Source organism: Micropterus salmoides, unplaced genomic scaffold (genome assembly GCF_014851395.1).
Source record: "Micropterus salmoides isolate LMB-PRFRI ecotype aquatic unplaced genomic scaffold, ASM1485139v1 Ms_hic_scaffold_8, whole genome shotgun sequence".
Lineage (NCBI taxonomy): Eukaryota > Metazoa > Chordata > Actinopteri > Centrarchiformes > Centrarchidae > Micropterus > Micropterus salmoides.
In genome coordinates, this window is record NW_024044570.1 from 14,007,418 (window position 1) to 14,035,360 (window position 27,943).

Sequence of the window (27,943 nt, forward strand, 5' to 3'; positions counted from 1 at the left end):
GATGGTCTGAAAGAGTTATGCTGCCATCACAAGGCTGCAAACAGTCACTGCATCACTACTACAAAAAAAAATACAAAAAAACTGTTCCTAAATATAACCTACTGATTTATGTTGAGTATTTATATTGAATATAGTATAGTTCTTCTCAACATTTGTTACTTTACCTTTATTTTTATTAAATTACAAGCAAGAGAAACAAGGGTTTTAAGGGTACTGATTCAATGATGCAATTCCAAAGTCGGTAAACTATAGGTAAGACAGTAAGTAATGTTTACAATTTCGATCTCATAAACAAAAATATATGTTTCTTTAGTTGCCGGAGGCATCAAACAGCTTCTTCCTGCCCTCCATACCAGACATGGCCTCCACGTTCTTACGCCAGTCAGTAACCTCCTCCTTCTGTTGGAAATATATCATAACGTGGGACATTCAGCTAAAATCAAACCAATCATTTGACCATAAATAGCCGTTACCTGGAAGTTTCCAAGACCCTGAAGCAAAAGCTAGTCTTACCTTCTCCTCCTCCTTCTTGACAGTTTTGAGGTTGGCCTTGAAGTCAATGGACTCCTTGTGTTTGGAGCCCAGCAGGACGCTCAGCATGGCTTCAGCTGAGATCTTCACTCTCTTCAGAGTTGGTTTCTTGAACTTACTCTGAATCTCAGTGATCTTCAATTTCAAGTTGTCAATCTGGCCAGGGGATCATGTCATAGAAAATATTGTATTATGATGGTACCCTCACTGCTATTTTTTCATTTACATGAACATTATATTAAGACATAAATAATACCATGTTTTATTCAACTGCTACTTTTACAGATGTTTAATAATTTGTGGTTAGGAAGTAATCTCTGTTTTATTGCCCATGAACCCAATGATTGCTCAATATCCTGTATTTGATACACAGCTGATCTTGCCCAATGTATTATTGTTCTAACCCTAATATAAAATATAAATGTCACTCTCTGGGTATTTATATATCATTATATCAGTGTAATAATTCAATGGTTCCAAACATAATTTACTGCTGTGTTGTATCTGCCATGGATTACAATGGAGCATATTGTGTGCTCACAGTTGAATCACACATTTCCAATTTCTTCCCAGCTTACTGTTGATGTTGTGAAAAACTGTTTTTTTGGGGGGCACTGTTTGGTGCTGTAACAAAGTCACATAGTATATCTTAGAAAACACAACAGGCTGAAGTCTGCTGTATTCTTATTCTCAGTGCTGCCACTTGGTGACAGTGTTTTTAATTGTTAGCTGTGTGGTGTTGCGACTCTGTCTTCATAGTAAAAACAGTGAATGCAGTAACTTTAGAAACATTCCCACATACATACATCATTTTATCTTTCTATTGAGCTCACCTCTTTGTCATTTTTGGCCACCTTGAGGCCAAAATCATACCGCTCCTCATCTACAACATCAATCTTGTGGTGCAAGTCTTTGCAAAGATCCTTTAAAAAAGTAAATGACCCCCTCTAGTGGTATTAGAATATAACGTGAACTCAAATAGAAATAATTGTGAAAAACTATAATGAAATGAAATACCTGCAATTCTTGCAAAGACAGACCACACAGATTTAGAGGAGGAACTATTTCTGCCAGAGCAGCTTCTCTTTCTTTCATCTTCTGCTCTGTCTCTTTCTGCAGCATCTGGGCAGCAACTGCCAGCAGTCTAATCTGAGGAAAAAATAAAACATTTATAGATGAAAAGGCCTGTTTTTTCTCATATCAGTAGAATCTCTTGAACAGTTAGACCAAATATCCACATAAATACGCACATTTTTAATTTGCTGATAGATACCACTTGACTATAAGTAAGATTCATCATTCTAAAAAGATTTATACATGAATACCACATATGTAAACTGAATGTATAATAGCTAATATTTACAGTCTCTGTTTTTGTTTTGAGAAGAACAAAGATATACATTCTAACATCTTAAATGAAAATCCAATACATTAGAATAAATGGAGAAATACATATTATACATATTAAATAAAGAAAAACTTACCTTCAACCCCAGCCTTCTGGAGGATGAGATCTTTGATTTTTTCTAGAATTTTACACATAAAAATGTTCATTGAAGTCTATACTCTATATACGATATATTGAGGACACAAGGAGGGGTAAATCGAGGGCAACTGGACTTACCTGACATACCTGAATTTGACATTTTGCCTGTCATCCAGTTCTAACTGACTCAGCAGTTTACCTACACTTGAAGGATAAGGGATGCTCTTTATATGATAAAAATGTTCATATTTTGCATACAGAGGACAGATGGTTTGAAAGAGGAGTAGATGAAGCCACATGCACCAAAGAGCTCAGAGCCAAAGTAGAAACCATCTCTCAACAGGGTTTGGGTTAGGATTGGGTTAGGAAGTCTGCTGTCCTTTCATCTCCTTCCCAGGAGATTCAACAAACACTCATATCTGGCCTTATGTGACAATGTGACAGCGGTCGTTCACACTTGGCCCTGGTGACTCCAACGACCACAACAACTATTGTTACAACAGCCAGGAGCACTAATGAACCAAGTTGTGTCCATCCCCTTGATAAAGACCCCACAGAGGTTAAACACCTGGGACTCCCAACAGAACTTTAGAAGCCTCTTCGGTGGGAGGAAATGTCTTCAAGTATCTGCAGTTATCTTCAGTCAATCCCGTTGCCCTTGATTTAACCCTCCTTAGATAACTATGACATGGATGACTGAGAATCTTCACAGATATATAGGTGCATTAAAAAAAAAATTATATTGTGAAAAAGTTAATTTCTTTCCGTAATTTAAGACAAAACGTGAAACATTTATATATTCTAGATTCATTACACATAGAGCGAAATATTTCAGGCCTTTTTGGTTAGTTTTTTCGTGATTATGGTTTATAGCTCATAGCTCATAGAAATCATAAATCCCTATCTCAAAATATTAGAATATTAGAATAAAGAATGTATAATACAGAAATGTCTACTTTCTCTAAAAAGTTCTGAAAAAGGTTAATTTATGCCTTTAGTACTCGGGTGGTAATCGGCTGCATTGACTCTGTACTGGAGAAAACATGGTGGACCAACATAGCAGATGACTTGGCACTCCAAATCGTCACTGACTCTGGAAACTTCACACTGGACTTCAAGCACCTTGGATTCTGTGCCTCTCCACTTGTCCTCCAGACTCTGGGACCTTGATTTCCAAATGAAATGCAACATTTACTTTCATCTGAAAAGATGATTTTGGACCACTGAGCAACAGTCTAGTTCTGTTTCTCCTTAGCCCAGGTAAGACGCTTCTGACATTGTCTCTGGTTCAGGAGTGGCTTGACACTAGGAATGCGACACTTAGAGCTCATTTCCTGGACAAGTTTGTGCCTTGTAGCTTTGACTCTTGTGGCACTGACTCCTGCCTCAGTCGACTCCTTGTGAAGCTCCTCCAAATTCTTGAATCTTTGCTTGACAATCCTTTCATGGCTGCGGTCATCCTTGTTGCTTGTGCACCTTTTTTCTACCACACTTTAACTTTCCAGTCAACTTTCCACGAATATGCTTTGATCCAGCACTCTGTGAACAGCCAGTCCTTTGAGCAATTACTTTTCTGTGGCTTTCTGTTACTTTTACTGAACCAGACTGAGAGATTAAAGGCTCTTCTCAGGTCAACAATTAATTATTTATTCTAACATTCTTATATTTATGTGGATTTTTGATTTCAATAAGTTGCTAGCCGTAATCATCAAGATTAAAACAAAAAAGGCCTGCAATATTTCACTTTAAGTGTAATGAATCTAGAATGTATGAGCGTTTTACTTCTAATTTTCTGATATGCACCAGTATATTGTGGAGCACATCACATTTGCATATGTGATTTTATATCCTTCATAGACAAATTGAAAAAAGGTCTTATTAAAGATGTTGTGTGATAAATACTCACAGGTCTGTTGGCCCATTAGCAAGAGGAGGAAAGTACATGTCAGCATGATTAATATTTTCTGTATACTTTGAAGCTGTCAATGAAGACAATAAAATAGAGAAAACAATATTATACTCACGCATCAGCCATGATTGATGTAAATTCCTGCACTAAAATAGGAAAGGTAAAAGAAAATAAAAAGTTTATTTGTAAGAAATTAAAACTGTAAAATCTAACCATCATGCAGTTAATTGCAAACAGAGTTAATTTCCTTCACCTTAACACCTGTGCAATTGAGCTCTATGCTGAAGATTGATGATGTCTTTAACCTCCCTGGTCAAAGTATTTCACCCACTCCAAGCATTCATTGGCCCATTATTGGCCCGAGTTATTTATTGTTCACTCTGTTGTTCCCCCATGTAATCAAAGAATAATATAGATTTATATATAGGTGTAGATTATTGTTACCATCATTCAGGTGGAATTAAAATGAGAATTAAGTAAATGTTATTAGAATTTTAAATACATATTACAACTAGATTAAATAATAGGTTAAGTCAGGCTTTAGTTTGCTGTTTCATATGCACGCATGATACGTCTTTCAAACACACAATACCTTTAAAAGCACTTGTCTCATAGGCAAAGTACAGTTCAAAGTGCTTTGTCAGTGGATGTGTTAACATAACTGACAAGAGTCTCTGCATAGGTGACAAAAAAAGGTGAATGGCCAGATAATCCACAGGCATGTAATATTCAACTTGCTGTTAACCTTAATCTAAATGATGTCAAAATAAAACAACAAAGTAAAAACAAGACACTACTCTGAATTAGAGATTTTACACATTCAAAATTAGTAATTGTTTTAAACTCATAGCATGCTGACAGGTTACTAGAAGTACCATAGTATTAGCAACTTTGTACCTTGAAGCTGAACAGTCGTATCTCAAAACTGAAGAAAAGCGTGTGTGAGGGAGGCAGCAAACAACTTTCTGAGAGACGATGGAGAAAAATCAATCAGGTTTATAGTGTCTGTGCCAAATGTGAATGGCTCACATAAATAGACTGCGTCTACTGTCTGTCCTCCAACAGTGACATTTACTGTTGCACATAGCATCGCCACAATATTCAAACAGAAAGAGGGTAATAAAACTTCATTTATGGGCTCAATCATGTGGGTATCCTGTGTGGTTTTGACAACACCTGTTGGTGGAAGTGACGGTGAGCATTTAAAGAGGTGACCACATTAATGCTGGGTCAGTGTCACACATTCACATTTGACCAGTGCCAGCTTGTTGGAGTTTGGATCAAGTTGTCAAAGAGTCAAATAGAAGGAAGAACACAAATGTGCAGTGTCAGTACTTGTTGTGTGCCTTTATTTATAGAACAAACAACCCAGTCCAAGTGTGAATCGCATCCATCTCAAGATGTCCATCTATAGCCATCTAATAGTGTCAACAGCAGAGACAGAAGAGGTTTTTAATACCCATTCCCATATCTGCGTTTGTAGTGGCCACATCAACTGTATGTCTTAAAAATGAAAACATTTCTCATTGCTTTGTTTATGGCAATTTGCAAATTCATCCTCGGATTTTAAGAAACAATATAGACCAAAAGAATGATCAGTGTTAATGTTTTTGACAATGTAAACACATTTGCCATTCATTTAAAAAATGTGGAGTGATGTAGTGATTTTTGCACCACATTTGAAGGTCTGCTTTGAACCGTTGTCACAGCTTTAAAACTGATTTGCGAGTTGCTTTATCTTATTGCATCAGTTTGAAATGAGCTATTTTTTTTCACGACATCATTGCAAAAAGTTAGAAGTAGTATAATGTTCAGTGCACATCTTCTATCCACCTTACTGTATACATCGCCATTCCTTTGCTTTCCTGGGATGACTATTGTTGTCTGAAAACACATTACAGGACTACCTCGAAGGTAAGAACGCCAAAAGTTAGTCAGGTTTTATTTAGGGGACCAGAGGAACAAGGACAGGTGCTGGTTAGGTTTGTAAACTGAGCCAGCCAGAGTTCAATCTGCGTCATTGTTTTAGCATGGAGTCAAATGTTCAGACCCTGAAAGGGCTGCGACTCATGCCCTCACGTAAGGATAGGTAGGCAGTAAACGATTAAACAAGAACAGCAGTTCAAACCTTGGGTCAAATACTGTTTTAAGATCACTTCTAATAGTTGCTTTAAAGGAGTATTCGAGCAATTTCCTATTGCACTTCCACAAAGTTGGGATAGTCACAAGAGACAGATAAAAAAAGCATGGTCAGTAGTGATGCAGAAGAGGCCGAGATATCCTGACTGTCACTGGATCCTACATTTCCCATAATGCATCCAACAGCCTCTGAGAGAACAGGAAAACTTCCTGTTAGTGTTCATGCATGGTTACCTTCACTGTTGTCGTCACATCATTAAAATAGTATAAATCTGCAGCTTTACAAGTGAAAACATACAAAACTGTATTGCTGCTTTTAATTTTACTGAGTCAATTGTATTCGTGTTAATATTTTATTTAGCTGTCACTGCAAGTGATGCAGCCATTTTGCCATCATTTCTTTTTTACATAGCTGTAGTTCATTTCCCCATGTGGGAGAAATTGTTGCTGTCAGAAATTCCCCAAAACTGCGACTTGCACTCATAACTCAGAGGCTGACAAAAAATATAACGTGAACACAGCATTAGATCCCTGCCTGATAAACTTCATGCCTCCAGTTTGTGACACAGACATTCTACCACAGAAGGCATTATGTAAAAGTTTAAATAGGCCAAGTACTACTTGCTTTGATTAGTTAACTGACTTTTATGTGTAAATCAGTAGTGTTCCCTCCCTAATACAGAATACTTTGTGTATCATCGCTGTCCTGTATGATTTACCACAGTAGAAATCTTGTTGAGAGAGTTACTAATACTTCCATAGTTCACCCACTGTTAGAAGTCCGTGGTACTCAAAGGTGCTTTGGATAAAAGCATTTACTAAATGGCATCCTTTTTTAACTCACCGAATGGAGTTTATTTTTCAATTTAATGGGACTTTGTTGGCATGGGAAACCGACCTTTACATTGCTAAAGCAAGTGTGAAATGAAAACATGTACACAAACAGAAGACTTGCGCTCAGCGAAACTGGAACCATCAATTTTTTGGTATTTTTGCTTGAAATGTTTAAACAATAATCAATAATCAAAATTGTTGCCAATCAATTTTTTGTGATTTAATTGACAAATTGTCTGAGTTAATGATCTTTTCAGCAGTTGTAGTGTTGATTGTAAATGTGTGCTCCAGCTGCTCCTTGTTTCTTTACTGAGAGGTTTATTGCAGACCTGAACCTGCGACCTCTCTTATTTTTGGACCTTCACAGTTCTTAATGGGAATGTTACTTCTGCTTTGATTTACAAAAGTGATTTAGCAACAGCTGCTGTTGACGACAATGAGGTCGTCAACATGGTATTATTACCAACCGCACTGACGTTGTGTCCCAATCTAGTGTCAAGAAGCAACTAGGATGATAAAGTAGATAATTATTTAAAAAGAAAAGTGCAGTTTTCTGTTTTAATCAAACCTATTTATTATCATGACAGAAACTTTCCAGACATTCAAGACAGCAAATATCACTATATGCTTCTCTGTTATGAAAAGACAAATTCAATGTTTTCCAAGTCTGAGTGCAAAATATTTGAATTACAATTCCCTTATTGAATGTTAATATTTTTGCATATTGCAAAAGTTGAAGTTTAGATACTCACACATACACTGTCAAGCTACTATTGTGAGCAGTGACATTAACTTCTACCTCTCTATTGCTGCTCACTGGAAAACAGCATTCATATTTATTTCAATGTCCATAAATATTAAATCTACTGTCCAGCATTAAACAGCTTCTTCCTGCCCTCCATACCAGACATGGCCTCCACGTTCTTACGCCAGTCAGTCACCTCCTCCTTCTGCTCATAAGAAGAAAATAACTCTCAGTGAAAATAACCCCAAAATAACAGAAGCAATACCACAGCATCGTGTTATAAAAAATATTTTATCAACTAAGCCTGACATAATCTTTAAAAACGTAAAAACTAAACTTACCTTCTCCTCCTCCTTCTTCACGGTCTTGAGGTTGGCCTTGAAGTCCACAGACTCTTTGACCTTACAGCCCAGGAGAGCTCCCAGCATGGCGTCAGCTGAGATCTTCACCCTCTTGAGAGCGGGTCGTTTCATTTTACCCTTCAGCTCAAAGATCTTCAGAGAAAGATTTTCAATCTGCAAGAAAAAATTAAAAATGCAAGTAAAAAAATATGCATATTACAATGAAAATACATTAAAACAATGAATAAAAACTTAAGTAAGGTCTTAACCACAGTCAATTAAAATAAACAAGACAAAATGAAACATAGACATAAACACAGATTTAAGTTCACATTTAAATAAAAAATCCAATAAGTTACCTCCTTGTTATTTTTTTCCACTTTGACATTAATGTCGTAACGGTCTTCATCTACCACATCGATCTTGTGGTGCAGTTCTTTGCACAGAGCCTGCAGACAGAAAGAGAATCATATCATGTCTCAGTGTCATTTATGTATTGATTGTTATACTAGCATTATATTACACTAGGACTACTGAAAATCACTATTGAAATCATTACTTTTCTAATTGAGTAAATGATTTGAAAGTTGTTCTAAATGATGGTGTCATCTTAGTGCCCACAATAAAAAATGAAGAGGACGAGGCACCTGTACTCTAATGCATCTACTGCATATGAACATACTGTGTGCATGGCATCTACGTACATTGGGTGGATGCTTGCGTATAGAGCATTTCAACAATGTTTCATCATAGTATGAAGGGCGGCTCGCGCAGTGACCTGCACATACCTGAAGGTCCTGAATGGACAAACCAGAAAGCTGAAGTGGAGGGACTCTCTCACTCAAAGTAGCTTTTCTCTCCAGCTTCTTATCCTCCTTCTCCTTCTCCAGCATCACAGCTGCCATTTTCAGCATCTTGGTCTATAATTGAATTGATATTGATTAACTTTGCAGCGCAGACCACTCTTATTTTGTGAACTTGTGGGTGATGTAAATACTTTGTATCTGTGGTGAATTGTTACCAGTTGTAGTAAAGACAAAGGAGACAATACCTTGAGCGCTAGTCTGTGAGATGCAGTGATCTTTGATTTCTTCTATAATAAAGCAGTAGACAAAAATATTATGTGGCAACAGTTATGCAAAAATAAATAATAATAATTAGCTGCACAACTTTGTAAATAACCTACCTGTCTATAGTGTACATTATGATGTAAGAAAGAGGAAAATATAAGATAAAAGTTAAGATCAATATGATAGATAATTTTACAAATACTTGTTATAAAAATTATAACAACTTACCCCTCAGACATGGTTGGTTTTTGTCTGTAAAAAATAAAATAATTCATACCAAAGACAAATGCAATATTCATAGACAGTACTAGTTGCAGTAGCAGCAGTGCATAAATGTGGTACAATAGTATTTTACTGGCTACTTAGTTTTTATAAATGTACTAATAGTTTGTAATATCTATTTCTACTACTGTACACACTGTTTATTCGTCTCTTGTTGACCGAGTCAGTCATCCAGACCTTGGTATGGTAACATACCGACATTAAGCTGTGAAATTAGCATCACTGCACGCTTGAAAGCTGCAGATTGTTTGGATGATTATGATTCTTTTTTTAAACCCAATTGGAGTCGATCCATTTTCATGGCAGTCAGATCAGAATCAAAATCAGATTTACCTTATTGCCAAATAAAACCAAAATATGTAGCAAAATGTAAGTGGATCATATTTGTAATAAAAACTATTTCCCAGTAGCATTTGTTAAAATTATTAAATATTATAAGCTTTCCTGCTTTGGTAATAAAGTGCACATTACCATTTTAATTACTTGATAAGTGAATTTAATAGTGAAATATACTTTAAAGTAAATACATAGATTTTATAACAAAGTTTTAGATTCAAATGTCTTATTTTGCACTTGTCATATCTAATATTTTATAAGATCAAACTGTATTAAATAAGGTTTCGGCTGTTCTTTAAATGAATCCAGGTGCAACTGCAACAGGTGAAACTGTCTAATTATCTTTTAGCCACACTGTCGTCATCAGAAAAATCAACATACCTTTTTTTTTTTTTTATCTCTGTAGAAATCCTGTTGAGGTAAGCAGCAGCGGCTGTCTTTAAATGACAAGAAGAAAACTTGAGTCAAATTTATTGGCTTCTATTGCCTTCTGTGAGTGGCCAACTAAAATAGCCTCCTGTGTCCTGACAGCCAGTATACTGTATCTCTACACTATGGCATACACCAACACCAGGTGTACCACTATACTCCCATTGTTCAACAGTAAGATTGCAGGATGTTAAGACAGCCTCAACTCAGCGATTAACATCTATTTTGGGGGTTGAATACATCATCATGATTATTAATGTTATTGGATAGATTAAAAATAAAAATCTGAACAAACCAAAGAAACCAAGCAGAAAAGTTGTCACAGTGGTTTAATCAGCATCACATGTCAGCATCACATGTATCTCAAATAGTGGGACAGCACCATCATCTGTTTAACATAAATACTGCACTTTGAAAGACAAACTCATAAAGCTAATCAGTCTTCATCAAGCACAATTTCAATATGCAAAGGGAACTGTATACTATACAATTTATATATGGCTATTTTTACATACAGATTTACAATAAAGCAGTGATTCTCAAACTGGGGGGCGTAGAGCCACTTCAGGCGGGTTGTGGATGTTGACTGGACCTAAAGTTACATGAAAATGATTCATGTGGTGACATTAAAAAGTGCTCTGATGCTAGCAAGGCTATTTTGCTAACCTGAATCTTGTCTATTTCAATCGCCTGTATTGTTAATGATTGATAAAAATGAAATCCATTTTTCCAGATTTATTTGATCCTGTAATGGAAATCGTCTTGACTTTGCACAATGATTCTGATATAAAGATGAACAAACGGATTTAATAAAAACAAAGGCATTGAACATAGACCAGACTTAAGGTTTAACGTTGCTTTGTTTCACACAGGCACCTGCTTATTGTCCAGCATCAAACAGCTTCTTCCTGCCCTCCATTCCAGACATGGCCTCCACGTTCTTACGCCAGTCAGTCACTTCTTCCCTCTGCAAAGACAGAGATACAGATTGTAAGCTTCTTTTTATGTCCATAGCACTGGCTCAGCTGTCCTCGACCAGTTTGAGCCTGTGTCACTCTCAAACCTCACTAAAATAGTGACCCAACTAAAATCCTCACATTGTCCCACTGAACTGTGCCCCCTCGCCTCTTTAAGGAAGCCTGGGAGACAATTGGCCCAAATGTCCAAAAAATCATCAATAGTAGTCTGGCAGCAGGTGTCCCAACATATTTCAAAGAAGCAGTTGTGGAACCCCTGATTAAAAAAAGAAATCTGGATTCCTCGGTTTTATCCAACTACAGAGCTATCTCGAAGCTTCCTTTTATCTCAAAAATTTTAGAGAAGCCTGTACTTCTACAGCTGCAGTCTTTTTTAGATGTACATGGTATTTTTGAGATTTTTCAATCTGGTTTTAAAGCATTTCACAGTACTGAAACTGCACTTCTAAGAGTTTTTAATGACCTCTTATTAACCACTGATTCTGGGAATTCTGCCATACTAGTGCTTTTAGACCTCACCGCTGCATTTGACACAGTAGACCATGCGGTTCTTATCTCTCGTCTAGAGCACTGTGTTGGTATCAGGGACACTGCTTTGCAGTGGTTTAAGTCCTATTTGTCTGGGAGATGCTTTTCAGTAAAGCTTGGGGACTTTGGTTCATCCACTGCCCCCCTTCTTTGTGGTGTTCCACAGGGCTCAATTCTTGAACCAATTCTCTTTTCCCTGTATCTCCTCCCCTTAGGAAGCATAATTAGAAAGCATGGTATCTCCTACCACTTCTATGCGGACGACTCCCAAATATATCTGCCCCTCAAAAGAGGTGAAAACTCCTTCGTACCTCTACTAGAGTATTTAAAAGATATTAAGACCTGGATGGCTTCTAACTTTTTAAATCTAAATGAAGATAAAACTGAGGTCATTGTGTTTGGACCCAGTCGGACTGGTGATATCCTTTCTGTTGACCTGGGCTACCTGCAACAATATGCGAAACCCGTAGTGACAAATCTGGGTGTGAAAATAGACAATGGTTTTAAACTTGATAAACAGATACATAATGTTGTTAAATCCAGTTTTTATCACCTGAGGCTTTTATCTAAAATCAAACCTTTTTTATCTCGTAAGCACTTTGAACATGTGATTCATGCTTTTATCTCAACTCGTCTGGACTACTGTAATGCACTTTACATTGGAGTTAACCAAACCTCTCTCTCACGCTTACAGTTGGTACAAACCTTGGCCGCTCGTCTTTTAACTGGAACTCGCAAGCATGAACACATTACACCAGTGCTGGCCTCGTTTCACTGGCTCCTGGTCCATTTTAGAATACATTTTAAGATATTATTGTTTGTTTTTAAGTGACTGAATGGGTTGGCACCTCACTACATCTCAGACCTCTTACAAGTCTACACCCCCCACGGTCACTTAGGTTTACTGACCAACTTCGGCTGGTCGCTCCAAAAACCAGGTTAAAAACCAGGGGCGACCATGCTTTTTTGGCAGCAGCCCCTTAACTGTGGAATGAGCTACCTCCACAGGTCAAATTGGCCCCGACCCTCGAATGTTTTAAATCCCGTCTTAAAACCCACTTGTATTCCCTGGCTTTTAACCCAGCATGAGAGCTGTGTAGTCTTATTGTTTTATGTGTGTTCTATGTGTTTCTATGTGTTTTATATGAGTTTTTATGTTTTATTTCTTGTTCAGCACTTTGTAAACTTTTGTTTTTTAAATGTGTTATATAAATAAAATGGATTGGATTGGATTGGAATGTAGTTTCTAATTTAGTAGACAATTGTCTCAGCCACAGGCTTCACCTTTTCGTCCTCCTTCTTCACTGTCTTAAGGTTGGCCTTGAAATCAGCCTTCATGAGTTTGGAGCTGTCGGTGTATGCACCCAGCATGTCATCTGTAGTTTTCTTCACCCTCTTCAAGTGTGGCCTCTTTACCCCCTTCAGCTCAGTGATCTTCTGATTCAGTGCCTGAATCTGTGCAACAAACATCACGGCTTAAGAAAAAACAATAACCACACAACTACAAAATCATGATAAGTCAGTAAATGTATTAACTGATATTTGATTCAGCTTTACTGTACCTCTTTTGCATTTTTGTCTACCTTAACCTGCATATCATAACGTGCTTCATCTACAACATCAATCTTACGATGCAGATCTTTGCAAAGTTCCTGTAAAGAAAAACAAAACTGTCAACATGATGTTGAACAATAATGTCTGAATCGGCATGATGTGCTATGTCAATACCTGGAGATCCTGGACTGACAGACCTGACAGCTTCAGCGGAGGGAAGCACTCATTCACAGCTCTTTCCTTCTGGTGTTTCTTCTCTTCACTTTCAGCCACCAGCATAGAAGCTGCCTTCTTCAGCAGTTTCGACTGTTAAGATAGTAAGGCGTTAATAAGCCTGGATAACAAGGAAAGAGGTCTTAGATCATGTGGCATACGGTTAAATACTGTTCACATAAAGGTTTACTAGACCTACCTTCAAATGCAGTCGGCGTGTTGCTGAATATTTTGGCTTTCTCTGTGAGAAAGATAAGAATACTTTATACATCAAATAGAGTCATTAATAAAGGTTTTCAAATGTATTTTTAAGCATAAAACGTACAATTCTGAATCAATACTGATGACTGCTAATGATAGTGCAAGAAATCATTTTCACTCACCGGTCTTCATGAACATGTGGCAAGAAAAGTAGACAATATATATATATTATTTATTATTAATTATTATTATTATTTAATATACAAACAGTGTGCAGAATTGTGGTGACCTTTTAGAGGCGAATACTCACCCCTCAGACATGTCTACAACTTACAGAACCTGTGGAGCAAAAGCAACATTTTTAATTAATTAATTTTAACTGCATTGCACATATTTTTAACACATGATGTACTATAGTTTTACAGACTATATCTTGTATAAATAAATGTAATGATTGTTAAAGTGTAGTTAATATCTGTGATGAGAATCCCACTAGTTTAATAGATTGATTTAGTCTAATTGTCCTCAGGGGCTTCGAGATACGTATTCAGTATTCTTCCAGGACCAGATAAAGGACTGATGAGGGGCCAGTTGCATGGCTATATTTGGCCACATTGCCATCATGCTTTGCTGTGTCCCAGCAGCTGCTGTGACCTGTGCCAAGCTGAGAGAGAAACAGCAGCAAAACTGTGGAGACTTTTCTCAGTCCCACTCCTTTAGCATCAACAACCCTGCTCATTTTCCATTTTACTAGGTTGTTAATTGCATGTATCTATCGTCCAAGTATAAAGTTCCCGATTATGGCTAAAGTGAAAATAGTTTGTAAACCAACACTATCTTTCTCTATCACATCTCCTTCCTGTCTGTCTCACTTTCTTTTGTAACATTGGCTTTACAACTACATTAGCTCCTATCTGTAATGAATTTACCATGGTATTATATATTAATAAATAAATAGATTAAGGTGATACAAAAGGATGAATGCATGTAAATGCTTCTGACACAACACAGTAATATATCCAATTGAAATTAAACCAGCCTGACAGGGTGCTAAAGTCAAGGTAAACAAGCAACGCAGGAGGTTGCCAGTTCATACGAGCGAGCCATCATCACTTATCACACCAGCTTTTCGGCAACAAGGATGGGTCAAGCATGTTGTTACCAGCCGCCAATACTTTGGCAGGCCGTTTAAGCATCAGGTTACATTTCTTCATTTAGAGGATCAAGAGATCGTCAAGAAGCTTGAGGTGTTGCAGAAGTCAACCCCCAAGAGCCACATTCAAAATGCTGCTTTAAGACCTTGACAAAAGTAACGACATAGCAGGGATTCCCTCACATAAATACCAAACGCAGTAGCCGTGTCAGGGTCATGCTGGTATGCAGTCTTTACTAATTACTGCATTAAAGCCAGACTCAGCATTACCCAGAAAAACATACGACTGTAGAGACATGTCCTCAGATACCCCGGCTGCTGTCACAGCAGGAGAAGAGGTCCGTTAATCTTGCAATGTCAAGATAAAGAGACCCCTTTAATGTCTATAATAAATCTGATTGATTTTGTTATGAGTCTTACCTTGAAGGTGAGATGAAATCAGCGAGGGCAGCAACAGTGGTGAGTCAGGAAAAGAAAAAGCACTTTATGGTTGTTCGTGAAAGATTCAGATATTCAAAGTCTCATGTGAATGGCTTGCTAAAATAGACCCCCTGTCCACCTGACAATTGCTGCAACACAATGCAGCCCTTTTTGATTTGCCCTCAACCCGTGACCCATTTATTTCATGTGATTGCATTGCACAAGAGCAAACCTCACATGTCACTCACACTAACTGACAGCTGAGCTATCCTCTCAGCAGATAACAGGTGCTATGAGCATGTCTGCTTTTTTAAATTGTGTCATGAGGTGCACTGGCATAAGTTAACATCAAAGACCAGTTGTTTTAAAGGTGCCTTTTTGTCATTTTGATTTGATAGGTTGAAGTTTATTAAGTTTTATGATAAAACAGTTGTTTTCTTCTCTACATGTGGATGTCTACAGCCACCTGTAAGCTATGTTGTGATATCTTGGTTAAGCATATTGGCATGTTTGCATTTGCTAATTAGCACTAAACACAAAGCTGAGTCATAATGCCCTTAGATTTGCTGGTATTTGGTCAAAAAACAAAGTATTGAAGTTAAGTTAAAAGTTAAGAGCCACACAGCTAAAACTGTAATTATAGAGCTTCAATGCCATCCAGTATTGAAAAGAATTTACTCCAACTAATTAGCACTAAAGTTGTACGTGTAAGCAGTGATCAGCAATGATAGGAGAGGTGAAATACATGAGAATTAATGACAGTGGCTAACAAAATCCAACACCACAAAGGCACATTATGTGAAAACGTGTCAAAGTGCATGTGCATTAATCAGTGTATCCACGAGGTAAACTCATCATTTCTTCTACTGTGGCTGTTCACATGTCTGATGGCCTCTGGAAAAAAACTAAACTTCTGTCAATACAGGCAATCTAAAAACGCCTTCCTGGTGACGTTAGGAATAGTTATGGATGCTTCAAGGTTGCTTCTGAAAACAATATGCGTGACACCACTCTCACACATAGGAGAGATCAAATACAGCCTCTACTGTCTATTCTAGTCAGATTTGAGTGGCACATGACTGTCTGTCTGTCTTAGTGTTATGTAAAGTGATACAGTTGACTTCCACGTCCAGTAGGAGACACAGTAATAATGAGACAAAGTGATAGGAATTAACACTTAACTGCGGCCACGTTTCTGTTCTATAGAATTTAATCCCTGATGTCCAAGCAGTGAATAGCTCAAGCTTTAGTGGTCATAATCCAGGCCTTCATGTGTTTATCCTCTGGGCTATGTTCTATTATCTATATTTTTAGGTAATGTTGCCTGTGGGTTATGTGAGGTCATGCTGGATGCTAAAAAGTGGTTTGAGAGGTGTCGTGGTGGAATCTAGAGATTTAAGTAGTGGTGGAACAGCGCAGTATTAAAGTACAGCATTGAAATATACTTAAAGGACCAAAATGAAAAGTAGCCATTGTGCAGAACTGCCCCTTATATTATTAGATTGTAATTATTGATGTTTTGATATGTATCTGTAAGCATCACTTTGATGTTGCAGCCAGAAAAGGTGGAGCTAATTCAAACAAATGTATGTACCGCATTGCTTAATCTATAATACAGTAATACATCATAATTAATTTGTTAATTATGATGTATTACAAATCTAAATCTGCAAAGTAACTAATGTTAACTATAGTTGTCCAGTAAATGTAGTATAAATGTATTTCCCTTAGAAAAGTACTGGAGTAGAAGTAAAAAGCATAAATACTCAAGTAAAATACAAGTACATTAAAATGTTACCTAAATACAGGACTTGAGTAAATGTACTTAGTTACTTTCCAACATTGGGTTCAAGACACTGATTTTCACACATGGTTCAAGTCTGGCCAGGGACCTCTCTCTCTTTACCCATATTTTGTCAGTTTTTCTTTTTTTAAAAAGCCAAAAGTGTTACCTGTAAGCATATTTCCAGCTACCAAAATGCTATTTAAACTGTTGAAACAGGAAGTGTACCACTTGTAAATTGGGTCACTGCTGCCCCCCCGTGACTGTTTGAAGTTTGGACATGTTGGTTTTCAGATTAAGACCACACACTCACAAGCCTCTGGTTTCCATTCCAGCAAGTCTTTTCCATTCTCATGCAATACTGCATGAGAATGGAAACTAAAACCTCATTTGATAAAAGCATCCTTCCTGTTTACTTAGATGTCAGCACCTGATAAGCATGAAACACATCCCATTGGTTGAGATCAGATCACAATGAGCCTCTCTGTTTAATCAGGCAAACCATTGAGCCAGCTTTCCAAATGGAGTGGATTATTTTTGTTTGCTCGGTAGTTTTTAAAGCTTTTCCACCTATATTATGGAGCTACACCAAAATGATCCATGTTCCTTTTTTCTGTTTTTGTTTTGCTGCTGCACTCACAGCCTCATCTTCTCTCAGGACTCTGGACAAGCGTCTAGACTGCAATCAACTGGTGAGTCATAGAAAATAAATATAGGAGCAATCATATAAAAGTAAATTGAGGAGAATGTAGTCCTAGATTCGTGAAGTCACTCTTAACTTGTGTCTTATCTGCTATCTTGTTTTTTTCCCCCCCAGGGTCTTAACAACTGTTTAATTAGTAAGTATCTTGTTTTTCAAATCAGTAAAACAAGGGTGGCAGTATTTTGTCAATATCTTCACATTTGACTGTTTCCATTCCGAACGTTACAAAGATTTATTATTATGCACTGTAGAAGGATTTGTGCAAGAAAACATGATTTTAATGTGACATTTAGGTGATTCATCTGCCCACACACAGAAGTACACATACGTTGAATATATTCCCAACATTATAACATATACACCGTTAAATGTCAGATAACTGCTCAGAGAAACGCATGGTTGTTGGACTCGCGCCTATTGGCCCGGATTGGGATGCTGAGCATGTGGGAGTCTGGACAGACAAAGAAGGGCCAGTTTCTGTTATGAATGTGTCGTGGAAAATAAAGGCTGATGGTAAGTAATGCTAAAAATGTGCTTTTAAAACTAAAGTTTTGTTTATTGTAATTTACATTTTAACATGCATCAAAATACAAGTTGTCAACCAACCAGTCTTTCATCAAAGGGGAATAGAGAACACACTCTATATGCACTTTCTTCTATTCACAGCAAATGTATTTGCACTTCATGGATCGGAGATAAATATTCTGGATACACGTACAAATCAAAGTATGTGTGTGCAGTTTTCTTACAATCTCGGTAAACAGCTAAATCCAAACTTTAAGATGGTAAGATTGTAACATACTTGATTATTTAATTATTGCCATAACAGTGGCAAACAAAAGACGTTACAGATTCCTTTTCTTTACTACTAGTGGACATTTTCCTTGGATGGAGTTGAGGTAGTGCCTGGGCATACATATATGGTGTCAGTATTTAATTTGCCACAACCTGAGAATGGGGATGTCAGCATTAGAAAGGAAATTATTATCCCAGGTAAGTTACCTCCAGATCCAGACTACTGAAATCTGCATGAAAGATCAGCGAGACATTTTTATGAGTTCATTTTATATGTTTGCAACAGTTTACATTGTGTGCTTAAGGCAGAAAACGCATCAGGTATGATTACCACAAGTAAAATAAGCAATGTGAAAATAACATGTGCAGTCTCAAAAAAGGATCCGTTTAATATATATTGTGACAATGGCTCTTTTACCAAAACTATCTCTTTTCTTTCACATTTATCACACTTTGTCACCATTTGGATATGTAAATAAGTAATAATTTGGTGCATGTGAAAGCCTCGTCAGGCATCAGTGTGCTGGCATTTTTCATAATTCAGTGAGGGATTTTATTCTTCTTGTAAATCCAGCACAAAACAAATAAACTAATATTTACTGTCATGACCAGGATGTGATGACAGGAGAATACAAAAGGCCCAAACGTGTCTGGAAAATGGTAAATTTTACGTTCTTTACATCTCACAAGTTTTAATTGACTACTGTAAGGGATCCAGGACCATCTAGGCATTGTACTTTTGTTATTACAGGTAGTCTATGGGATCCTCACATGACCGCCAATGTGTCTGTGGATATGGAACATAGAAAGTTATCCATTGTTGTGGGATTTGAGGCAGCACAGTATTCAGAAAGATACCAAGTCTCCATTCAGAGTCTTAGTTTGAATTCCTCAAAGAATGTCTCAAAGGTAATTAAGCTGAATTTGTTTTGAGACTGCCATATATGATTTACTGCTTGTTTAACATGAAATACTGTGGAGTGCGCACATGAAATCAAAATGTGTTTTCTGACTTTGTCATTTCCATGCACAAATAGGAAAACAGAACATCGCTCAATGTGACATTTGAGTTTGGTTTGTGGCAACTCTCGCAATGTGAAATATTGTTAATGGTATGTTCAAGTTTTATTTAACGTCCTATCCCTGACAGTTGATAAAGAAATCCTAACTTGTAGAGATATAACATCCAGAGGTCAACTAACTCTGCTTATTTTAAAGATTCAGCCTTTTTTCATGCGATGCAAGAATTACTGTTGGCGCCCTGAGAAAATAATCGATTACTGCCTATGTAAGTACGATTTTTGACGCATACCGCTTGGTAGATTTTCAATTTGGCCATAAATCAGTTGTCCCCAACCTTTTTGGCTCATGACCCCTTTAAATAAATCAGTGTTCATTTGCGACCCATTGTTGCTGGTGTCACAAGACTTTTGACCTCTAAACTTTTGTCTGATTTTAATAAATGTTTGAAACCCAAAATGGTGAGACAATCCCATAATTCACAAAAAGCAAAGATTAGATAAATTGCCAAAAAGAAACTCAAAGTTATGTAGCAGAAGGTTTTTATTTTCTAATTTCCTATCCCATTATTCATCTGGCAAGCCCTTCAGATTTATCTCGATTGACCCCCAGGTTGTGAATCCTTTTGTATTTGTAGAGGGATTTAGCCAATCATTATTCTATTTATTCTTATTTAGTTCATTTATTATAAATTATTCTTTTGTTGTTTTTTTCTTTAGATTATCCACCACGGACTTTAATTGTAAAGGCAGCTGTGGGCCTGCTTGTCATTGGTTGCTGTCTTGCTTATTTCTTGTGGAGAGCATCCCATAAAGGTTTGCCTTCCTATAAATGCACTGTATTGAATAGAAAATGCAGCTTAAGTTCATAATTAATCAATGGACTTCATCCTTCTCTCAGTTCCTGTGAACGCATCCTCACCTGCTGTCAAAGAGCAACCAGAAGGTTTTCAAGTGCAAGAGAGAAAAAGAGTCCTAGTCATCTATTCCCTTGACCACCCTTTATACAAAAGCGTTGTTCTCAAGCTTTGTGCTTTCCTGGTAAGCAAATGTGGCACTGAAGTGGTCCTGGATCTGCTGGACTCTACAAGACTGGGAGTGTTGGGAAGCATTCAGTGGCTGGACTGGCACAGAGAACAAATAGAAAGCTCTTCAGATAAGATATTAATCCTGTGCTCACGAGGAGTACAAGCCAAATGGAGAGCCATGTGTGGCGACAAAGAGGTTTTTCTGAAGGAGGACGCCCGCTCACCTGTAGGTGACATGCTCACTCCAGCTCTAAGCCTCATGGTCCCCATTTCATCCGATCTGCCTCATTTGAAAAGTACATAGTGGCTTACTTTGACGACATTTGTTCTGAAGAACATGTTCCTTCACCTTTTAACATCACAGTACGATACAAGCTGATGAAACAGTTTGAGGAGCTGTTTTTCAGAATCCTGGACACTGAGAAGCACGAACCGGGCAGAGTGAATCACATCAAGGGCTTTCAGAGGACGAGTACTACGACTGTCCCTCAGGTAGAGCCCTGAGGGATGCCATAGAGGTTTTTCATGCGTACCAGCTGGCGCATCCAACATGGTTTGAAGATGAGTTACTGGAAAGCTCGAAGTTGGAGCTTGAACAGGCATCAGCTGAGTTCACGATGCAAAAACAATCACAAACCTCATTGCATATTGGGTACCCGACTCAGTCACCAGTCATGTAAAGACACAAGAAAGTGATTTCACTGTTCAAATGTGCACCTCAGTTGAGTTCAACTATTAGACAACTATATAGAACATGCTGCCAGTTTGCTGTTGTCACATTAGTGTTTAGAGACATCTGTGAAGATCTAACTCTTCGATGAAACTATCAGAAGTCCAGCAGTTATGACAACATCATAGGAGCAACAGAATCCTGCTGGGCGAAATCCCCAGTGGATACAAACAGATATTATCATACACACTGGAGCACGATGTAAAACCTGATACATTAGATTATACAGTATGTGGCCAATGATTGTAAAATACTTGAACGAATCTGTGTAACTTCTCTCCAAATATTCACCAGATTTCACTGTGAATTTATATGTGGCCACTTTGTATACATGCGTGGTTTGTTTAATGGTTTAGTATTTTACCATGTCCTCATATCTGTTGTGTAGGATTTTTGCATGTTTCAGTATTGTTAAATATCCCTTGCTTTCACTCAGGAGATAGTTAAAGAGTAGTTTGGGCCACAGAGATCTGTGATTGATGCTTGTGGGCTGTGTAAACAGTGTTTGGGTCAAAGTTCAGCCTTCTGGGCAACGTTTCTATCATTTTTGTTGCACTGGAGAAGGTAAGCACTAAACCCAGTTTGTGGAACACTGTTTTTTCTTTATAATGAGCTGATTAAATTTACTTTTTAATATCTCAAAGCACAGGACGTTTTGATTAAATAGTCAATATTTCTACCAGAGGTAAACCGTCTCCTTCCTACTTCATACAGCTTTTTATTTCTAGACTCCTTTTTAGATTTATGCAGCTTTTCAGATGGGTTTGAGTTGTACTTTGGGTTTGTTCATGTGTCTCTGATCCAGATCACTGACAATGTAATACATTTCAGCTAACAATCTTTAGTATATAAAAGTAGGAAAAACAGATAACAATACAGACCCAAGCTCTGGAATGTGGGTGTCAGTTAGAGTGGCCCCAAAAGGGGGGTAGGGCGATGGGAGTTTGTCCCAACTAACTGGAGTGAAGAAAATCCTCTGAATGGCTGAATTGGACTTGTGCCCTGCAGTGACAGAAAACACACTGATTTTCCCTTGAAGAAGAGAAGAGGTAATCTTTGTAATGTTTCGATTTTGTCAAGCATGTTGTGTGACCTACAAAGTACTTTGTTAAAGATTGGTCTATTTTCAAATTTAAGTTAGCAGTATATTATGAAATTTTGAAGAAAATCAATCCAATAGTCCCTTTCATGCATTCTTGTTTGTGATTCATTCTGAACAAAATTAAGCTTTGATTGAGACATTGTGAAGTTCTTCTGTAATTTAATGCTGTGTTTTGGAAAGGAGATGTTTAGGAGGGGTGTTTTTCCCCCTTATCAGTTAGAAAGAACATTTTAATTTCTCTAAAATCTCTCTCTTAATCTTTTTAGTCTATCAAAGTCACCTACGAGTTTCTACCCAGTGATTCTCTGTGGAGAAGGAACACTGAAAGGGGGCAGAAGCCTTTGGTAGCTTAATCTGCAACCGTCAGCTTGCAACAGTGAAATAAACTTGAATGGCACAAGTTGATTGGATGGACAAGCACAGTTTTTCACTGTAAAATTCAAAAACTCATGTTTTCAGGGTTTCCCTCAAAATCTAATCAGAATGAGGATGCTGAAGAGAGCCTCTGCAATCATCCTGAGAAGAGGAATTACAATTTATCAGAGCAGAGTGGGCAGAAATGGTAAATGCATCCTGTCATTACATCTCTTGACATTTAAAAGTATAACACAGTTTATAACAAATTGATGATAACAATGATGATTTATGAACAATGACCTCTTCTCTCAGATAGCCTTTTCAGGGTTCATCCATCTGTATCACAGGCACTGGCAGAAAACAAACCAGTGGTCGCACTCGAGAGCACTATTATCACACATGGCATGCCCTATCCACACAACCTGAGGTACTTTGTTTAACATTCAAGTGTCATTAAATTGCCTTACCGTACAATACTAGCAGCTAATAGTTGTTTTAATCATTGATAATGAGTTCCATTAATGTGTTAATGAAGCACAGCGAAGGAGGTGGAGGCCATTGTGAGAGCTGAAGGAGCCACTCCAGCCACTGTTGGAGTGATTGAGGGTGAAGTCCATGTTGGTCTGTCAGCAGAGGAGCTTGACCACCTCGCCCGTTGCAAGAGCTCCCTGAAGGTGTCCCGCCGTGATCTGCCATATGTCATCAGCAAAGTGAGGATGCAAACACAAATTTCAAAAATAATCTCTCTAAAACATCATCATGACCGACCTGGTGGTAGGGTTTCATCCCCTTTGATTACCTGCGTCAGTTATTTATGGTGGTGTTTTGAATGTTGTCCTGGATGTGTATATTATTTTCCCAGGGGCTCTCCGGGGGAACGACAGTGTCAGCCACTATGATAGCAGCACATCAAGCTGGCGTCCCTGTGTTTGTCACAGGAGGCATTGGAGGAGTTCATAGAGATGGAGAGAACAGTAAGACTTCCATGGGGAATACTCACATGACTTTTACACATACTGACATAAAACTTAATATTCTTAACAAACTGTGAAAACAGAATCACTGACGGGATGCTTCTGGCCTCCTTTCATGCAGAGACTTTCAGCTGTTTTATGTCAATCTGGATTTGATGACATGAACAGACATTAGGGCTGTTATGCAGTCACAAATATGATCCAGGGAATAGTGGCCATAGGAGGGCATACTGCATGAAGGCAGTCACCAAAGCTGTCAGGACAGCAAGTTAAGAAGACTGTCACCACTGAGTCAATGATTATTCCTCCAGGTCTGGACATCAGTGCAGATCTGACGGAGCTCGGGAGGACTCCCATTGCAGTGATCTCTGCTGGCGTCAAGTCTATTCTGGACATTGGTCGCACCCTCGAGTTCCTTGTAAGAATACTGACACAATGTTGACACTGGATCTGATATTGTGTTTCCCATTTGAGTGTATACTTTAGTCAGCCAAATATGCATTAGAAGTATTTTACGTTTATGTTGAAGCCAGAACATAGCATGAGATTTAACATAGACACGGGTGTTAGAAAATATAAACATTAGACAGGCTTTACACCACAAAGACTTAGACACATTATGGGACATAAGTGCCAAGTGTAGGTATAGAGTTCGCATTTGTGTTAGATGAAGAATTGTGATTAAAGGGGACCAGGTGAGGACTATTATGTATTTCTGTTCTGTATCTTTTATTAGGAGACGCAAGGAGTCTGCGTAGCCACTTATGGAGCGATGAAGAACTTCCCAGCCTTCTTCTCTCCACAAAGTGGATTCACTTCTCCATACCAAATCTGTAACCCTGAGGAGGCTGCAAAACTCATTGGTATGTCAGCATTTTATGTCCTCAACATTGATAGTTTCCTTGACCCATAACACACAGAGGTTATGAATTTGGATCAGTTATTTCTGGGTTTTTTTGTGTTGTTCAGCAAGCACTCTGACACTGGGTCTCCAAAGTGGTGTCCTGTTAGCAGTGCCCATACCAGAGGAGCACGCAGCAGCCGGCCAGCAGATAGAGGAAGCCATACAGGCTGCAGTAACAGAGGCAAGGTGCAGAAAGTCTCTGTGGCTTGTAATCTGTTGTGAATCAAATGGAGTTTTGATCTCAGCTTAAACAAATCATCACTTTCTGTTCTTTTTGATTTATACAGTGCTAAAGGTATAACAGGAAGAAATGTGACTCCGTTCATTCTTCAAAAGGTTAATGAGCTGACTAAAGGAAAGTCCCTTCAGGCCAGTATCCTTCTGAAAATTTCAGTCACTGAGAACTCAAGCGGAAAACATGATAAGATCAAATTCTTTGAAAAACAAAAAGGCTCTAAGAATATTGATAATTTGTTGTCTCACAGACTAGATGTGTGCAGTGCTCTCAAAGGTTCATAAAATGTAAATTACTTTTGCCCTACTGCATATTACGACTAAAATGTCCTTAACTTCTTATGTTTTTAGACATTGCTCTCATTCATAACAATGCTAAAGTTGGCAGTCAGATAGCTTGTGCGCTGTCAAAACAAATGCATGAGAGAAAGTTAAAGGGTAAGACTCATCATCATGAAAAACACTCATCAGACTCAGAATCAGACATTGTGAGTATAAATAAATATGATGGACTTATATCATTCTATAATTTTATATTTTTTATTATAGTATACTATTGGCACATTTCATCATCCCACAATGCTGTTCTTTTACAGGTTGTCATAGGGGGAATAAATGTTGATTTTATTGCTAAAGGAAAAACAAAAGCACTTCATGTAAGTTTCATTTATTACATGCATTTATTCACAATGCTACAGATAACATAAGACCATATTATATAGGTTATAATGACTTCTGAGGAGATTTGTCTCTTTCAGTTCGGACAGACCAACCCAGGAAGTGTCTGTCAGTCATTTGGTGGTGTAGGCCGGAACATTGCTGGTGATGTTTATCTCCTTACCTTATTGCACATTTTTCATCAGTAATTTAGATCTGAGTTTCTCACATTCACTTCTTTGGTACTTTCCTTCAAGACTCTCTGAGTCGATTAGGCCGTAGACCCCTGTTCATCTCAGCTATTGGAACTGATTCACACAGTGATGCAGTGTTAAACTATTGTAAACATATGGTATGCAAACATAAACTGTTAATACTGAGCATGATTATAATCTCTTTTCCTTCAAATATGTATATGCAAAGTTCTTGACTTTTTATTACTTATTTCTGTAAGAACACAAGTGGTGTGGCCCGACTAGAAAAGCAAAGCACAGCTACTTACTGTGCCGTTATCACTGAGAGTGGAGAACTGAGTCTTGGATTGGGAGACATGGACATCCATCAGCAAATCACAGAGCAGCATGTAAGTTAAACTGGCAAAGTTATTCATTTTCAGCAAAGTTAGCCCAGGCTATATGTTCCAATACCATATTCAGAACCATATTCACTATTAAAGTTACAATCCACACATTTTCATTATATCAAAGCCAGATTTAGTTACTATTTATGGTTGGCATTTCATTTGCTATAGCTGTTAAATGTATTTACAGTTACCTCTGTATGTAGTAATTTTCCGGTGCTGGAATGGACAGGAGACAGCACATGCATGTACTGGAAGAAATCATATAGACAGGCACAGCCATGCATGTGGACATTGCAAATCGTTTGTGTTGTTTATATGTCATGTAATGCATTTATAATGTCATTTTGAACTAACCTGTGAAGCACTTCTTGTTTTTAAAATGTGCTATAGGAAAAAAAAGTTTATTTATTTAATTGCTATTTCTTTATTCTATCTTTTACTATCTTTTTAAAGGTGTCACAGTTTGAGAAGCAGCTTTCATCAGCCATTCTTGTGTGTCTCGATGGAAACATACCTGTCTCCACCATCGACTACGTTTGTTCCATAGCCACTAAACACAACATCAGTGGTAAGCATGGGGAGATGGTCACTAAATGAAAAACGAATGATTGTAAACACTTGATTTTAATACAATACCAACTATGTGTGTCATAGTTTGGTATGAGCCAACAGATTCAGAAAAGGCTTGTAAGCCTTTCCTTTCAGATGCCTGGAAGTCTCTGTCCTATGCATCCCCAAACCTGGCAGAGTTGTGCACCATGAACAAAACACTGGGTGTTCCAACACCTGAAGGTAAACTGTATTCCTTAATGAGTATTTAATAGATCTACTGTAGATTTGCTCTTATACACGTATTCCCACACAGTTGTTACAGGGTTCTTGTGAAAAATGCAAACAGTCATAGATGAGGATGTGGTTTTGTCTTGTGGGGTGACAGTGCTGCCAAGCTCTTTTGACGACATACTGAGTGTTGGTGTAGCTCTCGCACGCCCCCTTCTGGAGCATCTTCATTGTCTGGTGGTGACTCTGGGGGCTGAAGGGGTGTTGGTGTGTGGAGAGCATGATGCAGGCTCGGTCAACCTGCAGCCAAGAAAAGAGAAGAGGGTAAGGGCAACCTATGTTTAAACTGATAATGATGACGATGATTAATGACAGAGAAAGTGAAGATGTTTACTGCACCTGTGTTCGCAGAGGAGGCAGCTTTGTGCTCTCCATTATCCAGCAATTACTGTGACAGCAGAAGAGACAATGAATGTGTCAGGAGCAGGAGATAGGTGCTAGAAATTTACTTGACCTACTTTCTCTTCCCTATTCATCTTTTAATTTCTTTTCCAAACTTCCTGTTTCAGTTTCATCTACTTTTCATTTCGCATGACCTCTTTCTTTCCCTTTCATACTTTCCCTCTCTCACAAAATCATGCCTAAACATTCAAAGGAAAGACAATCATGCCCACTTTGTCTGCAGTCTTGCAGGTGCCTTAATGGCTGGGATTCTTCAGCGGCGAGACACAGACAGCTGTGTTCGGATGGGGCTCATGGCTGCACGGCTGTCCCTGGCGTCATCGCACCCCATCGCCCCCACGCTCACCTTAGCCTCTGTGGATCCCATCAAAGTCCAGAGTCAGTTCTGGCCCAAACCCAGCTTCATGTGGATAGATTAAAAATATTTTCAATTTTGAAAAATTACTTCAGGTCAATTGTGATTAGATTCTTGCATGTAACTAATACGAAGTGACTAGTACAAAGTACGAAGATGACACATTTTACAAAAAAAACCCATGAAATCCTAATTATATTTGATATTTTAAATTGTTCTGTAATAACTGATATCTTGCAAATAAAAATAAATGAACCATTTTTTCTAATCTTTGCTTGAGACAGCTAAATCTTTGTAAATAAATTTTGAAACATTATAACAAGGTACTC

At 37.9% G+C, this 27,943-nt stretch overlaps 4 protein-coding genes and 1 pseudogene across 10 annotated transcripts; 2 read left to right on the forward strand and 3 right to left on the reverse strand.

The window, feature by feature from the left end:
- Window positions 1–2: 2 nt before the first annotated feature.
- Window positions 3–4,999, reverse strand: LOC119893485 (troponin I, slow skeletal muscle-like). Of its 2 annotated transcripts, XM_038705690.1 has the most exons (8): window positions 4,824–4,997; window positions 4,042–4,072; window positions 3,924–3,927; window positions 2,016–2,057; window positions 1,549–1,680; window positions 1,365–1,454; window positions 514–687; window positions 3–399 (listed from the first exon to the last, which is right to left on the reverse strand). In XM_038705690.1, exons 2-8 carry the CDS (start codon window positions 4,050–4,052, stop codon window positions 310–312), a joined length of 543 nt encoding a protein of 180 aa, XP_038561618.1. In that variant the 5' UTR covers window positions 4,053–4,072; window positions 4,824–4,997; the 3' UTR covers window positions 3–309. The 2 variants fall into 2 exon arrangements, with proteins under 2 accessions (XP_038561618.1, XP_038561619.1); XM_038705691.1 differs by lacking the exon at window positions 1,365–1,454 and having other exon boundaries at window positions 4,824–4,999.
- Window positions 5,000–7,507: 2,508 nt separating this feature from the next.
- Window positions 7,508–10,150, reverse strand: LOC119893487 (troponin I, slow skeletal muscle-like). Its single transcript, XM_038705693.1, has 8 exons — window positions 10,055–10,150; window positions 9,284–9,307; window positions 9,172–9,175; window positions 9,037–9,078; window positions 8,774–8,905; window positions 8,345–8,434; window positions 7,986–8,159; window positions 7,508–7,849 (listed from the first exon to the last, which is right to left on the reverse strand). Exons 2-8 carry the CDS (start codon window positions 9,292–9,294, stop codon window positions 7,763–7,765), a joined length of 540 nt encoding a protein of 179 aa, XP_038561621.1. The 5' UTR covers window positions 9,295–9,307; window positions 10,055–10,150; the 3' UTR covers window positions 7,508–7,762.
- A 264-nt stretch (window positions 10,151–10,414) lies between these two features.
- LOC119893488 (troponin I, slow skeletal muscle-like) lies at window positions 10,415–15,325 on the reverse strand. 2 transcript variants are annotated; one of them, XM_038705695.1, is made up of 9 exons: window positions 15,149–15,325; window positions 13,886–13,914; window positions 13,758–13,761; window positions 13,574–13,615; window positions 13,336–13,467; window positions 13,170–13,259; window positions 12,892–13,062; window positions 10,979–11,069; window positions 10,415–10,694 (listed from the first exon to the last, which is right to left on the reverse strand). In XM_038705695.1, the coding sequence occupies exons 2-8, from the start codon at window positions 13,894–13,896 to the stop codon at window positions 10,983–10,985; spliced, it is 537 nt and encodes a 178-aa protein (XP_038561623.1). In that variant the 5' UTR covers window positions 13,897–13,914; window positions 15,149–15,325; the 3' UTR covers window positions 10,415–10,694; window positions 10,979–10,982. The 2 variants fall into 2 exon arrangements, with proteins under 2 accessions (XP_038561623.1, XP_038561622.1); XM_038705694.1 differs by having other exon boundaries at window positions 10,415–11,069; window positions 15,149–15,324.
- A 2,098-nt stretch (window positions 15,326–17,423) lies between these two features.
- Window positions 17,424–21,890, forward strand: LOC119893482 (annotated as a pseudogene).
- On the forward strand, window positions 21,749–27,941 carry zgc:136858 (uncharacterized protein LOC678543 homolog). 5 transcript variants are annotated; one of them, XM_038705683.1, is made up of 19 exons: window positions 21,749–22,255; window positions 22,575–22,652; window positions 22,768–22,870; window positions 22,978–23,092; window positions 23,201–23,375; window positions 23,528–23,639; window positions 23,951–24,057; window positions 24,376–24,502; window positions 24,609–24,729; window positions 24,831–24,916; window positions 25,129–25,433; window positions 25,536–25,599; window positions 25,692–25,786; window positions 25,889–26,017; window positions 26,471–26,585; window positions 26,672–26,809; window positions 26,955–27,121; window positions 27,209–27,291; window positions 27,483–27,941. In XM_038705683.1, exons 3-19 carry the CDS (start codon window positions 22,792–22,794, stop codon window positions 27,676–27,678), a joined length of 2,214 nt encoding a protein of 737 aa, XP_038561611.1. In that variant the 5' UTR covers window positions 21,749–22,255; window positions 22,575–22,652; window positions 22,768–22,791; the 3' UTR covers window positions 27,679–27,941. The 5 variants fall into 5 exon arrangements, with proteins under 5 accessions (XP_038561611.1, XP_038561610.1, XP_038561614.1 ...); XM_038705682.1 differs by lacking the exon at window positions 22,575–22,652; XM_038705686.1 differs by lacking the exon at window positions 21,749–22,255 and having other exon boundaries at window positions 22,524–22,870; window positions 25,129–25,265; window positions 25,374–25,433.
- Window positions 27,942–27,943: the final 2 nt, after the last annotated feature.

What these genes read in the sequence shown, in the direction of transcription:
- LOC119893485 (XM_038705690.1), bottom strand. An exon ending in TGGCCAAAAATGACAAAGAG is followed by an intron (nt 688 to 1,364) that starts GTGAGCTCAATA and finishes TCCCCTGGCCAG; the next exon opens with ATTGACAACTTGAAATTGAA. An exon ending in TCAAGAAGGAGGAGGAGAAG is followed by an intron (nt 400 to 513) that starts GTAAGACTAGCT and finishes TATTTCCAACAG; the next exon opens with AAGGAGGAGGTTACTGACTG.
- LOC119893487 (XM_038705693.1), bottom strand. An exon ending in CTCACAGACTAGCGCTCAAG is followed by an intron (nt 8,906 to 9,036) that starts GTATTGTCTCCT and finishes ATTCAATTATAG; the next exon opens with ACCAAGATGCTGAAAATGGC. An exon ending in TGAAGAAGGAGGAGGAGAAG is followed by an intron (nt 7,850 to 7,985) that starts GTAAGTTTAGTT and finishes TCTTATGAGCAG; the next exon opens with AAGGAGGAGGTGACTGACTG.
- LOC119893488 (XM_038705695.1), bottom strand. An exon ending in TGTCAGTCCAGGATCTCCAG is followed by an intron (nt 13,260 to 13,335) that starts GTATTGACATAG and finishes TTTTCTTTACAG; the next exon opens with GAACTTTGCAAAGATCTGCA. An exon ending in TGAAGAAGGAGGACGAAAAG is followed by an intron (nt 11,070 to 12,891) that starts GTGAAGCCTGTG and finishes CTGTCTTTGCAG; the next exon opens with AGGGAAGAAGTGACTGACTG.
- zgc:136858 (XM_038705683.1), top strand. Translation starts at nt 22,792, where the DNA reads ATGAGGATGCTGAAGAGAGCCTCTGCAATCATCCTGAGAAGAGGAATT. An exon ending in TGTAGGCCGGAACATTGCTG is followed by an intron (nt 25,600 to 25,691) that starts GTGATGTTTATC and finishes CTTTCCTTCAAG; the next exon opens with ACTCTCTGAGTCGATTAGGC. An exon ending in TAAACTATTGTAAACATATG is followed by an intron (nt 25,787 to 25,888) that starts GTATGCAAACAT and finishes TATTTCTGTAAG; the next exon opens with AACACAAGTGGTGTGGCCCG.